Consider the following 18608-nt stretch of genomic DNA (forward strand, 5'->3'; position numbering starts at 1 on the left):
AATTTGTTGACAACTGCTATCTCAAGTCCCTAAGCCATGTTATACATTATCAAACCACAGCAGTGTCATATAGAATTTGATGGTGATTGGAGAATAAATATCCAAAGCTATTTAGAGTCATAGGACATTAAATTATCATCTCAGTCTTATCCATTCTTTAATGTTTTTACACATTTAACACCATCAAAAACTTTGCTACTTTCAAACAGAAAGCAATGAGAACATACTGAGAATTAACAGGTTATTTGAAAAGCCCGCAGTTCTCTTCGCTGATAATTACATATACAATTTTGTTTTAAATGTAGGAACCCATTAATCTTGACACCAATTGTTGCACTAAGGAAATTATATTGACTCTCGCTCAACTGTATGTTGTCCATGGACTTAAAACAATCTAAATGGCCTGATTCATAAACAAGAACACGTGCCCACAAGATTCCAAACTAACATAGAAAGCATTGAACAAAACACTAAGCAGCATTTTCTCATCTTGCAGCACACAGTAAAATGAATTTACCAATTGAATAGTCAAAATAAAACAAAATATTGTTCTAGTTGGAGCTTCAATTTTCAATATGACTATAATGAATCACACAAAAAGAAAACATTAGAAGAAATAAAACAAGGTCTAAACAAGAAAACAAGTGGCGATACATTGTATTTCTATTATCAAGGACATTCACATCCCCAGTTACTAAGTATCGAGTGGAATAGGTCACATGTTCACATAAACATTATGTACTGATTAATGTTACTGGTCGGTTTTCCTCTTTTTGACTGCATGTTGTAAACTTCCCATTACAAAGTTAAATCTGTTAAAAGTTCAATTTAAACTTAAAATACTATATTTCAGCAACCCAACTTTATTAAGAACAATTTAAAAAGTTAGTGTATATAGTGTCTTTCACATTCTAAAGTCACTGCAAAGCAATTTACAGCCAACAAATTACTTGTTGATGCAAGACTTTTATTCTTCCATGGGATCAGAGTGTTGCCGGCTAAGTCAACGTTTGTTCTCCAACCCTAATTGCACAAGGAAATGGCACTGAGCCAGGTTCTTGAATCCCTGTAGACCATCTGAACCTGAACTCCTAACTCCTGTTAGAAAGGGAGTGAAGTTGCTAGCAGGTTCTTTAAAGCAATAGGAAAAATTTACTGTGAATCTGTAAGATTTTTATTGATTAATATTTGCCAGGACACTAACACTTTATACTTCTTCCAATAGTATTGTGGAATCTAAAGATAACTTGGGCCTCACAGTCAGAAAGTGTAGATTTGAAGATAAAAGTCAATACATAACATTACAGTGCAGTAATGCGGAAATGCTGCTTTGTCACTCGTGGTAACCTTTGGATAGGACACCTCAAATAGAAGTAAAAGATTATACGGATCTCTATCAAAGAGGAGGAGTTATTCACCGTGCTCTGTCAAGCGTTTGTCACATAATCTAAGTATCTACAGAATTTATGATTATCTTCATGTTGCTGTTTGTTTTGTGTTACTGACCACCAGGCTTTCTATATTACAACAGTGACTACACTTTAAAAGTACTTAATTGGCTGTCACGCATACTGAAAGGCACTATAGAGGAACCTCGATTATCCGAATACCAATTATCCAAAAATCGGATTAGCCGAAGGAGATCTCCAGGTCTTGATAGAAACTTTACGTCAAAGACGTGTTTCCAACAGTGATTGCGTCTTTTGTTTACAGTGATTAAACAGGCATCATCTCCAAATGACTGACCTCCTGCCCTCTCTCTCTCGCACTTTCCCTGGAGTTCTACAGAGGGGTTTTCCCTAAACCCCTCTTCCCCAGATAATCTGACCAACACTGTCCTATAGAATGTACAGGTGGAACCTGTCAAAGAGTTGCAGTAAAACGTTGTGTGTGTGGTTGTGACTGTGGCTGTGTGGGCATGCGCGCTATTTGGAGACTTGTCCCACAAAGGCAGCAGCAGCAGAAGTCTTGTTGTTGGTGTCCAGTCTGGCTGCCCCGGAGAGGGGCGGGGGCAGTGCTGGATGAGAGGTGTTGGACTGGGGCAGTGTTGGGGGTGGGGTCACGCACACTTTGTGCTGCTGCAGTCTCCTGAATGAGGAGCAGACTTTAAAAACTCCCAGCCCCAGAGGAAAGGCATTTAAATCGATTAACTGAATAATCGATTATCTGAATGAAATAGCCCATCTCGTTCAGATAATCGAAGTTCCCCTGTACATATATAGAATCTTTCTTTCATGTAAACTTTGGCAATACAACATAAAACCAAAGGAATTGCCAGATTTTTAAAAATGAGTTAAGGCGCAGTTTGGTTTGTCTTCTATCATCCTGATACAATACAATGAAAAAGACTGAATACCACGGTTAGTTATCAATTAATCTACAACAGACATAGGCATGAGAAGATGGTCAAACCTACTCTCCCTAAATTGGTGAAACATGGACAGTTATTCTTCCCAAGCTTAGTAACTTGACTGGAACGCCATGTTTCAATTTATTTATACACATAAAATAGCAGGTCTCAGTTTGCTATGCAGGGAAGCCAACCTCACATGCCTTTATTCACTTGTTTCTGAACACATCAGCTCAAAATATTTACAGCCCAATAATACTTGCCAAGTTACACAACACAGCTATTATGGTCAGGAATATTCAAGATCAGTGCTACAATCAATTCCTTCGTTTTGTCCAACTTAACTACTTTTAAGAAAAAAAACTGATGGAGAAGAAACATTGATTGCATTCAAGGTTTTTCAAAATGCATGTTTGACTTTCCAATGTAATGCATTTTCCTTCCTCAAAGGGAACATGTTTGGTCTATGTGAATTGAATAACTTCCTTCAGGAAACTATTATCAACTAAATTTCCATGCGCCATTGAATTGCTTCCTGAGAAAATTGTTAAGTCAGAATACATCTGGCATTTACAAAAAGAAAGGTAAATAAACAGAGGAAAGAAGCAGCAATTAACCAGTTGCATATATCATCTGAGAAGATATCTCAGATGTGAAAATTAATAAACCTCCAATGATTAAGCTACAATTGTTACAACAAGGAAACAATTTCATTCATCACATTGCAGGTCAATTACTAATTAGAAACAAATATAGCTAAAACAAATATTTTGTGAAGTAAAGAGCTCTAATATAGTTGCAAATATATTACAACTTGCCTACTTTCACTGCACAATATAGTTGAGTTGTGTAGGAGTATCTAAGATAATGGTCCACTGCTTACTTATGGAATACCTCTTTAGAATGTGAAGGTAGTTAAAGTTCAAACAATCCAAATTAGATTGAAGGGTGAGATGGTGCAATTTCTCTTCAATCTATCTCCCCATTTAAGGTCATGCTGTATGCTTATTTAAGTTATAACTAGAATTACTGGCTGAGCTCAGTGGAACAATTACTCCAGAATGTTCTCAAAATTAACATTACAACAATTGCAGTGTGAAAGTACTTCTCTGAAGTTCAGCAAAGGGATCTGTTCTCTGCCCTTCCCTTGCCTCCATCTCAAAATTCCCCCTTGCTCCACTTCAACAGGAAGTGACTCATATTTAACACTGCCTGGAACAGGAGGAACATTACAGTCCCAAACCTGCTGTGGGAAACAAGCAACAATTGAAGATTCTCAAAGACCGTTGTCTAATTCAATCATTTTGGGATGGAACAAAGGGACTGACTGATGACTTCCACTTTTTGCAGAACCATTCTGCTCTGAACACCTTATTGCAGAGTGGAATTTAGTAATGGCTGTTAAACAACAAATGCATGCCTTCTTTGTACAGTACCTAAGAAAAAGGACAGCCTGCCAGCCACTTGTTATTCATCCTGAGAGATGAGGACGAGCATCATATTTTGATTTCAGAATTCCAGCATTTGGAGATTTTTAACAAATATTTAGGTATATCTATTTTAAACCTAAATTAATTCTCATACTTTGAAACAAAGTTCTTTTTTCCTTTTTCATACTCCAAAGTGCTATTGCACACAATTGAATGACTTTTCAACCAGCAAAACTTTAAAAAGATTTTTTCCTTTTAACTACCACCAGTAGTGGCAGAGTTGTGGCAGAGTTGTTCTTTTTTTTTTAAAATTCAATCTATTTTTTCTAATCAACCTGTTCATAGATGCTATTACATTCCTCTCATGCAGTTGGGACCAGAACCCGGTCTCTTGCTCTGGAGGCAGAGATACTGCCTCTGTCGGGCGGCACGGTGGCACAGTGGTTAGCACTGCTGCCTCACAGCGCCAGAGACCTGGGTTCAATTCCCGACTCAGGCGACTGACTGTGTGGAGTTTGCACATTCTCTCCGTGTCTGCGTGGGTTTCCTCCGGGTGCTCCGGTTTCCTCCCACAGTCCAAAGATGTGCAGGTTAGGTGAATTGGTCATGCTAAATTGCCCGTAGTGTTAGGTAAAGGGGTAAATGTAGGGGAATGGGTGGGTGGCGGGTCGGTGTGGACTTGTTGGGCCGAAGGGCCTGTTTCCACACTAAGTAATCTAATCTAATCTACCACAGAGTTGTTCTTACCCTAATTACAAGGTCTCCAGATGAAGTGTTATCTATTGCTCTTACAACAATTCAAGAAATACTTGGCCAAACCTCAGAACTTGCATTTTACAACATAAGAAACACAAACAGGAGTAGGCCAACTGGCCCATTGAGCCAGTCTGCTATTCAATAAGATCATGGCTGATCGTTTTGTGGATTCAGCTCCACTTACCTGACCGCCCACCATAACCCTACTGCATTACTCTTCAAAAATGTATCTTGCCTTAAAAACATGTAATGAGGTAACCTCGGTTGCTTCACTAGGCAGGAAATTCCACAGATTCACAACCCTTTGAGTGATGAGTTTCCTCCTCAACTCAGTCCTAAATCTGTAAAATCACAGCACAAGCCAATCCTCACTGTGATAATCTAAACTATGGATATAATGAATAGGGCTTTGGCAGGGGTTGAAGTGGCTTTTACTCCACAGCAGCCTGACTACAAAACCTGTAACTCAGGATTCAAATTTGTATTGGTTCTGAAATTTCTTCCTATATTTGTTCCTTTGTGGTTTGTAATTTGGAAGGCCTTTGGGACATTTTCTAGTTCAAAAGATCTTGAACATAAGCAAGCTGTTTTAGATTGGAGGACCAGCAGGAAAGTGATTTGCTCCAGTACTTAACAATGTTTATTTAGTTTTGACTGTATACATGTGGGAGGGTCTGAATATATATCCACTCATATCAGACTTGCAGAAATGTTCAATGTATACCAATGACATTGGGAACTGCCGGATCACATGCTGAACTGAAACACGGGCTTTACGGTGGCTGCACCATTGCTGCCAACCTATCCAGTCTTGCTGCAAGACTTGATTGTGAATGCTTTAACATGTCTGTACTTAAAACATGCTGTTGTGACAATGTCAAGTTCAGCTGATCTTAAAAAATGTTCATCATCCAGATGGTGTGATAACACTGGATGTTTTTTCCCCCAGAAAAAGAAACAAAAAGGATTTAGCTCTGCTCACATCACCTATCACAAGCTCACAACATCCCATAGCACTTAATAATCAATGCAGGAAATATGGCAGCTAATTGGTGCATAATATCCCAAATAAAGCCATGTTTTAATAAACAGATCGTGGTCCAGATCTTCCAAGCAGCAGCACCAACAGCAGCAATAACATTTGGCTTTCCATTGCACTCAGAAGATCTCCTATTCTATGCTGCTGTACATTTTTCTTCAGAGTTTCCCATACAGCTTTCAGAGTAAAACAAAGCCCCGTCTCTGGGGAATTGTGTGGGCACAGTTGGGAAGACAGGACATGGACTTTTTTAAACATCAGTTACTAACTTATGGAAATTTCAAAAGCCCAGTCTTAACATTAGTGAGTGAATGAGTGAGCTGGCAGGTTGGTGAAGTGGTATTTAACACTGGAGGTAGGAAGTCAGGTCAGTTATTTGGAGAGGTTTGTCAGCCTTGGTCAGGAGGGGCAGAAGAGGGGGTGTTGTTGGAGAGTAGATGTGTAGTTACTCATGTGTTAATCTGTCTAATATTTCCTGGGTAACTATATAGGTAAGAACAGTGGATCTGTTCTAAGTATTTGATTATAATGTAGAGTTGGAAACATTCATATAGGGTTTTGGAGGGTTGAGAGTGGAGGGTGAAGAAGGGAGAAATTGCCCACTAGAAGTTTAAACATCCCAGACAATTCCCTAATAGGTTTATGTGTCAGCACTTTCACAGAATGCAGATTTCAGTTGTAGGTTTGGTCTGACAATGAAAATGGAAAATTTCATCCAATCTATTTCGAAGATGTTGGCAGAATGGTACATATTGTACAGGTCACCAGGTATATGTCTCCTGATCTTCAAAGCAGTGCCCTGGGACCTATTATGTTTTCCCCAAGAGAGCAGATGGGATCTCAGTCTGACATAGTACACCCTCTGTGCTGATTTGTTAACCTGGATTTTATGCTCAGGTTGAGTTTCAGTCCAAAGCTTCTGACTCAGAGGAGAATAACACTCCCTGATACCCAGTTGAGCACAGCCAAGATGCTGCTGCAAAATCCTAATATGTTTAAATCCAACATTATTCCAGTCACCTTGTGAGAGAAACCACTCATTAACACACTGTTCCGTGCGAGCTCACACATATCACAGGAACTCAATTTCCACACTTGGGCAGCAATGCTGTATTCTTCCATTAGTGGTTCCTGAGAAAAGCATGGAAAAATTAAGATTAGAATGGCTGCAACAAATCTGCAATGTACAAAACAGATCAAAAATTGTCAAAACAATGTCATGGGTCAGTCTTCCATGCTGTATTTCTAAGACGGATTCCTATATCCTAGTTCCTTTAGCTTGTTCACTACATTATGGCAACTTGCAGGCACAGTTAATTTATACCTGTGGGAAATGTTGACTTCATGATTTACATCAAGACACACATATACTGTACATTAGTGAGAAATAGATGTTGGGTGACTTATACTGAGTCATTTATCATGGATGCAGATATTAAACTAATCCAGAGCTAAAAACAAGCAAAGCAATTTTTTAAATGGAATTTAAAATGACGGTTTAATTCTGAATGCTTACACTGGAAACTGGATGAAACTAAATAGATTCTTGTCACTGAAAAATTTCAATTATGTATACAGGATTTAATACTTCTAAATCTAAACTAAAAATACTCAACAATTCCAGTTCATTGACTTCTTTATCATGAGTTGATGGAAACAAAATGACAGGTCAGTCAAATCTCATTCAGTTAGAGTAAATGCATGACCTACTTTACCAGATCAAGTTTTTAAACACAAGCATACCTCCATGGCTTTAAATAGCTTTGTGATTTGTCTTTCGCTTTCAATTACCAACATAAGAAGTAGGAGCAAAAGTAGACCATTCAGCCCCTCAAGCTAGCTCTGCCATTCAACAAGATCTTGACAAATCACTGTTTCAAATTTCACATTCTCATTTAGAGCCAGAGAGTCAGAGATGTACAGCATGGAAACAGACCCTTCAGTCCAAACTGTCCATGCCGACCAGATAGCCCAACCTAATCTAATCCCACCTGGCAGCATCCAGCCCATATCCCTCCAAACCCTTCCTATTCATATACCAATCCAGATGCCTTTTAAATGTTGCAATTGTACTATTTTCTACCAGTCTCTCTGGCAGTCCATTTCATACATGCCCCACCCTCTGTGTGAAAACGATGCCCCTTAGATCTCTTTTATATCTTTCCCCCCTCACCCTAAATCTATGCCCTTTAGTTCTGGACCCCAGGGAAAAGACTTGGTCTATTTTCCCTATCCATGCCCCTCATGATATTATAAACCTCTATAAGGTCACCCCTTAGCCACCGAAGCTCCAGGGAAAACATCCCTAGCCTATTCAACCTCTCCCTATAGCTCAAATCCTCCAACCCTGGCAACATCCTTGTAAATCTTTTCTGAACCCTTACAAGTTTCACAACATCCTTTCGATAGGAAGGAGACTAGAATTGCATGTAATATCCCAACAGTGGCCTAATGTCCTGCACAGCCGCACTATGACCTCCCAACTCCTGTACTCAATATTCTGACCAATAAAGGAAAGCATACCAAACACCTTCTTCATTATCCTATCTACCTGTGACTCCACTTTCAAGGAGTTATGAACCTGCACTCCAAGGTCCCTGTGTTCAGCAACACTCCCTAGGACCTTATCATTAAGTGTATAAGTCCTGCTAAGTTTTACTTTCCCAAAATGCAGCACCTTGCATTTACCTAAATTAAATTCCAATTGCCGCCACTCAGCCCATTGGCTCATCTGATCAAGGTCCTGTTGTAATCTGAGGTAACCCTCTTCACTGTCCAAGACTCTTTGTTCAGCAACACTCCCAAGGACCTTACCATTAAGTATATAAGTCCTGCTAAGATTTGCTTTCCCAAAATGCAGCACCTCGCATTTATCTGAATTAAACTCCATCTGCCACTTCTTAGCCCATTGGCCCAGATCCTGTTGTAATCTGAGGTAACCCCCTTCACAGTCCACTACACCTCCAATTTTGGTGTCATCTGCAAACTTACTAACTTTACTTCTTCAGCTCACATCTAAGTAATTTATATAAATGATGAAAAGTAGTGGACCAGCATAGATCCTTGTGGCACTCCACCTGTCATAGACCTCCACTCTGAAAAACAACCTCCACCACCACCCTCTGTCTTCTACCTTTGAGCCAGTTCTGTATCGAAATGGCTAGTTCTCCCTGTATTCCATGAGATCTAACCTTGCTAATCAGTCCCCCATGGAGAACCTTGTCAAACGCCTTACTGAAGTCCATATAGATCACGTCTACCACTCTGCCTGATCAATCCTCTGTTACTTCTTCAAAAAACTCAATCAAGTTTGTGAGACATGATTTCCCACGTACAAAGCCACGTTGACTATCCCTAATCAATCCTTGCCTTTCCAAATACATGCACATCCTGTCCCTCACGATTCCCTCCAACAACTTGCCCACCACCCACGTCAGGCTCACTGGTCTATAGTTCCCTGGCTTGTCCTTATCATCTTTCTTAAATAGTGGCACCACGTTAGCCAATCTTGTCTTCCGGGACCTCACTTGTGATTATCAATGATACAAATATCTCAGCAAGAGGCCCAGCAATCACTTCCCTAGCTTCCCAGAGTTCCAGGTTACACCTGATCAGGTCCTGGGGATTTATCCACTTTTATGAATTTCAAGACATCAGCACTTCCTCCTCTGTAATATGGACATTTTTCAAGATGTCACCATCTATTTCCCTACATTCTAGATCTTCCATGTCCTTTACATTTACCCAAATAATTTTTGATTCCCTTGTCTGACAAGAAGCCATCTACCACTGTCTTAAAAATATTCAATGACCCAGGGTCTAGCACCTTTTAGGCAGAGTTCCAAAGTTGCACAATCCTCTGAAAATATTTTACCTCATCTCGATCCTAAAAGAGAGACCCCTAATTTTAAACTAGTGCTCCCTCGGTCGAGTCTGACTCACAACAGGAAACATCCTTTCCACATCCATCTTACCTAAGCTATTCAACATCTTATTCCCCAATCAAGTCACCTCTCACTCTTTTAAAGTCTAGTAGACTTTTAACTTTAAAATTACAACTTTTAGTGATGACATTTCTTTAACAAGAATGGCCATGAACATTACATTCTCAACATTGACTTATGCGCAAGTCAATCAATAGGTCACCTTACCTTGGTAAAGTGAAACTGCAGAGGATCATCAGTTGAAAGAGATACCATTAGGCCTCGGGAAAGGTACTCTGGCAGTGGGTTTCTATGATAACTCAGGAAGAGACTATTGTTGCTTAGCGGGGACATTGCAATTCCAATCTGATCCAGGTAGTACAGATACTGCAGCACTGGAGCCTGCAAATTAAGCAACAAACATTTCAAAACACACCAACATATGTGAAAATCAAAAAACATCAGCTTCACATTTTCCACATGAGCACATTTTTAGGGAAATTAAAGTTCTGAAGGACTAAGTTCTTACTGATTGCCTGGCACATCAAGCTCTTCTCTCGTAGTGAGAGACAGCATAGGAAAGTTAGAGTATAGGTCAACTCAAATGATAAAAGCAGTAACTATTCACTGCTCAACCATTCACTTGTATTTTCACACCGAAAGGGTGTGTTAATCTGTAGCAAAATGCAAGGGCTTATGCCCAAAACGTCGATTCTCCTGCTCCTCGAATGCTGCCTGACCTATTGTGCTTTTCCAGCATCACACTCTCGACTGCAGTTAGCTTTGATCTAACCTAACTAGCAAAATACAATTCACAGCCAAAAGAAGAACTGCTTATTTATGTTTTGATTCAAATCCACATCTTGCAGATGAAGGTACAATATCCTAAACAATTCTGTCACCAGTTCCTTTTTATCAAATATTTTCAAATTACAATAGCCTCAATATTGTATTTTTAGCTTTGTACACTGCAATACATAATCTAAAATGAATTCAGTTTATACCACAATATTAATAATTAACAATTATACATATTTTAGGAAATCTTTTGTTCCTTATTTTACTGAAATTATGTAAATTATTAATGATATTTGCAAGATCAACTCATGATTCACTTTTCTATGTGACTGAGACTCTACTATTGCATCATAAAACGAAGAGGTGAGAGAAGTCCAAGAAAAAATAAATCCAAGAAAAATAAAACATTTACCATAACAAATGGACAAGATGATTTTGAACGTGTTTTTTCAAACACTCTCCTACTCCTCGTATGCTGCCTGACCTATTGTCCTTTTCCAGCGCCACACGTTTCAACTCGGACTCTCTCGCATCTGCAGTCTTCACTTTCTCAGAGTTATTTTATCAGTCTATTTAATTCCTACATTAATCCTTCTCTCCTGTCAGTACAGACATCCTCAACATGGTACCATGCTAAAATGGCCAACATTTAGCCAAGATAGACAGGCAGGAGGCTAGAAGACCAGCAGCACTGAAGAAGGATTACACCCAAAATGCTGACTTCTCCACCTCCTGATTCTGGCTGGCTTGCTGTGTTCTTCTAGCCTCCTGCCTGTCTATTTTAGATTCCAGCATCTGCAGTTTTATTTGTCTCCGGCATTTAGCCAAGAACATATATAGCAACTCAGCCTAGATAGACATCTGCTGGATTTCCAAAGAGGATATCACTTCAGTGTCTACTTGTTTGCATCCAGCACTGTCTGGTTGGATTTATAGGATACTTTTATTCAGCAGAGGCACTATTACCAATTATACAAATTGTAATGAATGAAAAGGCAGAGCAACTTAACGCACAGATAAGAATAACATCAGGAGAACATTTTCAAGTCTGAATAGGTGCATAACATGAGGATACTCTAACACATTGCTTTACACAACCTTTGCATGTGGCGCATTCCAAACATCATATGTTGTATAAGATAATGCTGGGCACAGACTTGACCACATTACCAAATTAAGTTGTAAAAAGGGGAATCGGTTGTTAATCAATGTTTGTCAGCCTCTATAATACGCCTGTTTATCTTGCACTTAGAGAAGGCATTATATAAAACCAAGCCCTGTAGATTAAATATTATGTCTTTTGGGGAGTGTTTTCGTGATAGCAATCAATCTCTGTACATTTTAAGTTTGTCATGAAAAAGGAAAAAGATGGCCTGACAAAAAAAGACTTTGGATTGAGGGAAGGCAGATTTTATTAAAATAAGCAGGATCTGGACAAAGTAGACTGGGAATAGCTACTTCTGGGTTATTCTATTCTACAGCAAAACATTGGGAGACATTCAAAATAAAATTGGCCAAAGTAAAGGTCCAACATGTTCCATTTTGGGTGAAATGTAGGAATGACAAGCCCAGAAAACACTACTTGTTCAGCAATATTCAGGATAGGATAAGAAAGGAAAAAAAAGAGAGGCTTTTAGTAAGTACAAAGGGAGCAAATCAACAAAGGCCCAAGTGGAATACAGAAAGTACAAGAATTAACTTGAGAAAGCAATTAGGACAGGAAATTAGGAACATGAAAAAACACTGGTGGGTAAAAGTAGGGAGAATCCCAAGATATTCTATAAATCAATCAAGGGGAAAGAGGTTAATCAGGGGAAAAGTAGAGCCCATTAGTGACCAAGGGGCAAATCTGTGCATGGAGCCACAGGACATTGGAAGAGTGTTAAACGAGTAGAGAAAGCCGAGAGGGGGCCTGACAGAGGTGTATACGATTATGAGGAGCATGGACAGGGTGGACAGGAAGTAAGTGTACCCTTTAGTTGAATGGTTAATAACAAAGAGGCATATTTAAGGTGAAAGGTAGGACGTTTAGATGGGATTTGAAGGAAAAATATTTTCACCCAGAAGGTAGCGGGAATCTGGAATGCACTGCCAAGGAGGGTAGTTGAGGCCGAATGCCTTACAACATCTTAGGAAGTAATTGAAATGAAACATTCAAGGTTGTGGGCCAAGTGGTAGAAAGTGGGACTTGCACAACCTACAATAGTTTCTTGTCAGTGCTGACTCAAATGGGTCAAAGGGCCTCTTTATAATGCTATGATTCATACCTTTCGAAGCAGAAGACCATGGGAAATATTCTGAGAAAGCATGAATCCAGATATGAGGTGGTGGATAGGACCAGCCTCTCCACAATGTGGTCGTAAGACAAACGTATTGAATCCCCTCTTCCTGGAAACAGAAATAGCAATAATAATCACCGCTTAGCTCGAATGAACTTCTCCACTTTGCTTATTGAACAACTCATTAAAACTTTGCAGTTAAAAAAATCTAAGATTTGGAATCAGCTGTCTTTGAAGAACAGTTAGGTAAGTTCAAGTTGCTCCTTCTCTACTTAGGAAAACCATTTCAAAATAAGGTGCTTCCTTTTTGGAGTGGCACGGTGGCTCAGTGGTTAGCACTGCTGCCTCACAGCACCAGGGTCCCAGGTTCGATTCTAGCCTCAGGCGACTGTGTGCAGAGTTTGAACATTCTCCCCGTGTCTGCATGGGTTTTCTCCGGGTGCTCCGGTTTCCTCCCACAGTCCAAAGATTGCAGGTCAGGTGAATTGGCCATGGTAAATTGCGTGTAGTGTTAAGTGCATTAGTCAGAGGGAAGTGGGTCTGGGTGGGTTACTCTTCGGAGGGTCGGTGTAGACTGGTTGGGCCGAAGGGCTTGTTTCCACACTGTGGGTAATGTAATCTAGTTAGCTCAGAGCAGGAGGAAATTTTTTCCCGATGGAGGATTGTGAGCCTTTATAGCTTTTAGAATTCTCTTCCCCAGAAGCAGTGGTGACGGATTACTGGATATGTTTTAGAAAGGCAGATAAGAAAGGAGTCCATGATTTTCAGGGACATGCAGGAATGTGCCGTTCAGGCCACAATTAGATCAACCACAATTTTATTGATTGGTGAAGCAGACTGGCCTACTTCTGCTCCTAATTTGCATGTCCAACTGTAAGCACATGAGAGAAAGATGAGTAGGAAGATCGTTCATAGGGTGAGATAATGTAAGGCTGAGAAGGTAGAAGTCATATCTCAGGCATACTAAGCCCTCATTAGGACATATCTGGAGTATTGTGAGCAGTCTTGATGTCATGAATTAGGAAAATTATATGCTAGCCTTGAAAAAAGTACAGTACGAAAATTAGAACAATTTTCAGACTTCAAATGATTAAGTTATAAGGAACAACTACAAAACCAGAAAAGTTAGAAAATTAAGCAATCAGTTGATCAAAGTTCTCAAGGGATTAAGGACATCAGAATGGGTTGAGAGAAATAACTATTTATGTGGGTAAAACGTCTATGACCATGGAGACACTGGAAAAGCATCGGTATTGGAGCTTTTGGAAATGAAATTAAGGAATACTTACACACGATTGGTAAAACTTTGGAATATTTTCCAGAAACATAATGAATGCTGACCAATAATTAATTTTAAAATTGAGATTGATAGATTTTTATTAATGCAAAGGTTTTAAAGGATATCAAACAAAAGTGGGCATATATAGAGTTGAGTTACATATTAGCCAAATCTAATTGAACGGCAGAACGGGGCAAGGGAGTAAATGATCGAGAGCAGATACATTAGCATAGAGCTACAGGGCTGAAATGGCCCATTTGTGCACTGTAAAACTCTGTGCAAATCCATAAATATTGCTGCTACCCTACTTCTATCAATTTTTAGAGAACATATCTGTAGAAACAGGGTTAATATACACAGGTCGCCACAATGCAGCAATTATCAGTGGAAGAGGTGACTGATAACTGAGGAACAGCATATCTTTTACAACTAAGCTTGAGATGCAAAATATCAATCTCTACCTGTGAAAGTTAAAAGCATTTAAGCTTTTCTCAGTAAAGGTAACTATTGATTCAAACAGAAGCTATAAATCAAGATCTGTTTACAGTTTCATATTTGTTGATGCAGAGGAAGCTGATTTCAAGGTAAAATGCTATCAAAAACACAGCATGAAATGATTTCCTTTTCCCTTATACAAATATCAAAGCACATTGATTTATTCTGTCAGGTAGAAAATGCACGTTTTATCAAGATTGGGTATTTGCAAGAAAATTCCACGGGTGCAATTGTCCAGATCTGGAGATGGGAATTGAACTTAATTTGGCAGAATGGTAGTGTATCTAAATTGTGCCACCTGCCTGCCTTTATGTTCTGGATGGGAAGGACTGAACTCCAAAGTTAACGGGTGGGGGAGTGAATCTCAACCCACACTAAACTGCGTCCCAGCTCTCCCTCTCCCCATGACCCTGAAATACACAGACACCTGTCCCAAAACTACCACTAACCTTTTCTTTGGGCGTACCTTCAGTCCAGGAGTTTGGGGCATGTTGCCCTGGAAGCAGTCGTCGCCTCCTCTGTGACATTGCTGAGTTCTGCCCTGGTTGGACAGCACCCTTTGGCAGCTTGGACTTCCTGGTCCATGGCAGCCAACAGGCTATCTGAAGGCCAGATGATCCAGTGGGTTTTTTGCCCTTTGCAGGCAACAGATTTCTCCCCTTTCAGACTTAGCCCAAAAATGGGAATATCCTGACCTGTATGTCAGTACAGTTGTTCATAAATGAGGTGAATCTTACTATTCTTTTTAGACATGTGGGATCAACATGCAAGAGGAGAAAAGATATTGTCCAGGATTCAATGCAAAGTGAGTCAATCTGCACGACAACAAGAATATCCATCACCAATCTTGTTTCTACTAAGAAACGTATTATAATTAATATGGAAGAATGCTTTAAAGATTATTCTGTTTTGAGACACTTAAACATCAACAATAAAATAATTTGGAATCAAGCTCATACTTGCGAAGATGATTCAGAACCGTCATGTTAGCATACATATAGTAAAGGTAATAGGCATATGGTGGGTTATCATCTTCTGTCCAGTTCACAGGTAATGGGCTGTCTGCATTGAAGATGTGATGTTCTGGTTTGGATTCATCATCGACACTATCAAAACCCACAACCTACAAAATCAGAGAACTCCATTCATTACACATATTCTTCCATGTTATTCTCCTTAAAAGTTATTAAAATAGGGAGTTCTCCAGCACACAATAAGACAGTTTATGTCTATGAACTTATCCTTTAATTTCCCGATCATGGACATAGTTACAGGAGAATGTACCAAGATAATGTCAAGGCTCCATAATGAGAGAGATTTAGAAATTGTATCAATAGTTGCCCTTGGGCACATCAAAACTGTTAACACAGAAGCAGCAGAAGTGCTTGAATTCCGTTTGTCTGATAAGATGTGACATATGGAGTAGGGAAATTAGAAGTCAAACATTTTAAATTTGGCAAAGTAATAGTTTCTATGAAGGGCACAGTAAAGACATGTAATTTCTCCATTGATAGATGTGCAGGTCAGTTGAATCTTTCCTGCACTTCACTTCATTATCTAGGCAGCTGTTGTTATAACGTGAACCAAATGTTAGTAGAGTCGCCTGAGCTAGCTGACTGAGCATGCATAGGAGGAGATAGAAAATTCTTTCAAGTTGTATCTGAATCACTTATATGTTTCTCTTGGAACAGAATGCTGTATACTTCATTCTTAAGAAGGAAATACAGGCCGACAGGTCCGGTATCCGTGGTTTACCATGGCCCCAATATATTACAGGGAATATTCCAGAACCAGGGAGCAGAGGTAAGTTAAATGAATGGGATCGTGACTATCTGTGGTTTCGGACTTCCGCGGTAGGTCTTGGAATGTATCCCCTACGGGTACCGGGGGACTACTGTATAATCAAACACCAAGGAGGAAAAATGTCTGAACAATTATAGATAAAACAATTATAATATTTTACCTCACAACTCAAACTGAAGTAACATTAACATTTTTTGGGAGTGTGCCACAGCTTAACACTTCCAATTAACAAATGTAATGCAAAGTCTCAGTGACAGAAATTCAAATTCTGTATTTTGATTCCTACCTCAATAACTGTCAAGGGGCACAAGCTATAGCTCCTAAGCTGCAGATACTCTTTAAAAGAAAGGTAACTCAGAATGTAGGCATGACTACCAGGGTCAGCCCTTATTGCCCGTCCCTGGCTACCCTTCAGGTGGTGGTGATGATGATGATATGTTGCCATCTTGAATCACTGCGGTCCATTTGGTTTAGGTAGATCCACTATGCCACTAGGGAGAATTCCAGGATTTGGACCTAGCAACACTGAAGAAATGTAATAATATTTCCAATTCAGGATGGTGAACTTGGAGGGGAACTTGCAGTGATAATGCTGCCCTTGTCCTTATAGACAGTTATTGTGGGTCTGAAAGGTGCTGCCTATGGAACCCTGGTGAATTTCTGCAATGTGTCTTGTAGATGGCACCTATGTTGCTGAGTGTTCATGGGTGGGCAAAATCTATGTTTGTGCATGTGATGCCGATCAAATGGGCAGTTTTCTCCAGCTTCTTAAGTGTTGTTGGAGCTGCACTTATCCAAGCATGGGTCATTCCCATTATGTCACCTTCCTCCCACTTGAATTATATTTGATATACTCACATGCTGAAGAAACAAGTGAAGCTCTGGGTGATTGCGAGGATTAATTGTTGCTTCAAAGACGGGAATAAAAATGTTCTCCAACATGTCTTGGAAGTTGTGCAGCTGTTTCTTTGTACGGAAGACATCACTGAAAGCAATTGGAAAATGAAGTTAATTAAGACATTCCTCCAGCAATTTTACAACATTCATAATCTCAGTGGATGAAAGTGAATTTCCAAAGGTTTACTCAAGTCCTTTGCATAATTATATTTTTTTCTTCCCTCCCTTTTCATGGGATTTGACAGTCACTCACAGAACCAGCATTTGTTATCCATCTCTCAATGCCCTAAAAGAGGTGGCTAGCTAGGCCATTTCTGAGGGGAGATGAGAGTCAACTACATAACTGTGGGTGTGGAATCACATGTGGATCAGACCAGATAATGATGGCAGATTTCCTTATCTCAAGGACATTAGTGAGTCAGGTGGATACTGGGGAACATGAAACTTTCTCCAGATTCAGAAACTAAACTTCAATTCCACCAGGTGCCATGGGAGGACTTGAACCTGTGTTCCCAAAACACTGACCTGGGTTAATCATTAATCTGGGCTACAAGCCCAGTGACATTACCACCGTCTCCCTGTTTGTAAACATATGCAAATAGAAGGCACTTGCTCGGAAATATGTACAGACTTCTGAAAGCTGGATGATATCAAAGATTGTGCTATGAATACTTCACACAATAATAATTCAGAAATCTGCAATGGTAAATTGAAATAGTGAATCAAATTTGTTCTTCAGGGCTCATCTGAGTTTTGTCTCTCTGTAAAATGTGCACTCTGTTCTAAATTACTAAACCAACAAGTCTAAATAAAAACAGTGCTCACAAGTGAAGACAGAGCTGAATGTCAAGTACATCAGATCATGCTACTGAAATATTTTGCACACGCAGCCACATCCAATTTCACTCCCATCAATTTTGGGCATTGCCTGGACTTAACTTAAACCTGGAGTTCAAGCAAGCTGTAGTTTGACAGTGCATGATAATACTTACAAAAGCCGTGGAACCTGTACCAGCCAGCACACATTGTTGGAGTAGACTTTGTGTTTCACTGCCCACTTTGCCAGTCGATCCCATTCATCCCGGGAGCGACCATATATGGACAAGCGCAACTCTGCATTCTGATACTTACTTTCTTCAAGATCTTCCATCACTTCCTACAAGATACAAGAAATTACTGGCAACTGGCTTGTTACAGTTAGAAACATTTTCAAAGTCAGATGCTTTTGTTTCACTTCCTCTTTCCAGAGTCTCCAGTACAATGCACCATTCCTGACAATCCACTCTATGGGTTCTCTGCTCCTGAATACATGACGATGTCACACTGGGATGGCTCTGCCTTAACCGCTTACCCATCCCTGTGCCTGACTTTTGTCTGAAGCTGTTCAAAGTGGCACTGCTAAGATCAAGATCTAACAGAGCTTAGCAAGAAACCTACTTAATTGCACAGCAATTTCAATGTTTTGATGCATTGAATTAGAGACTTAGTTTAATTTGGTCTTGACAAATGTTTCACAAAGTTGCGCATAAGGTGCTAGATAAGTGAGAAAGCATACACTC

The 18608-nt window shown here is 39.7% G+C and overlaps 1 protein-coding gene across 5 annotated transcripts in view; it reads right to left on the minus strand.

Moving 5' to 3' along the window:
* Positions 1–18608, minus strand: part of LOC122563090 (AMP deaminase 2-like) — a 179357-nt gene that overhangs the window by 5411 nt on the left and 155338 nt on the right. For all 5 annotated transcript variants that reach the window (XR_006315480.1, XM_043716506.1, XM_043716505.1 and 2 more), the window contains 6 exons: positions 18042–18205; positions 17011–17137; positions 15309–15472; positions 12564–12684; positions 9727–9900; positions 6596–6706 (listed from right to left, as the gene is read on the minus strand). Coding sequence is in view for 4 of the 5 variants with exons in the window: in XM_043716506.1 (XP_043572441.1) it covers positions 6596–6706; positions 9727–9900; positions 12564–12684; positions 15309–15472; positions 17011–17137; positions 18042–18205 (861 nt within the window). In the remaining variant the exon portion in view is untranslated. The remainder of the gene's footprint in view (positions 1–6595; positions 6707–9726; positions 9901–12563; positions 12685–15308; positions 15473–17010; positions 17138–18041; positions 18206–18608) is intronic.

Source organism: Chiloscyllium plagiosum, chromosome 26, assembly GCF_004010195.1.
Source record: "Chiloscyllium plagiosum isolate BGI_BamShark_2017 chromosome 26, ASM401019v2, whole genome shotgun sequence".
Lineage (NCBI taxonomy): Eukaryota > Metazoa > Chordata > Chondrichthyes > Orectolobiformes > Hemiscylliidae > Chiloscyllium > Chiloscyllium plagiosum.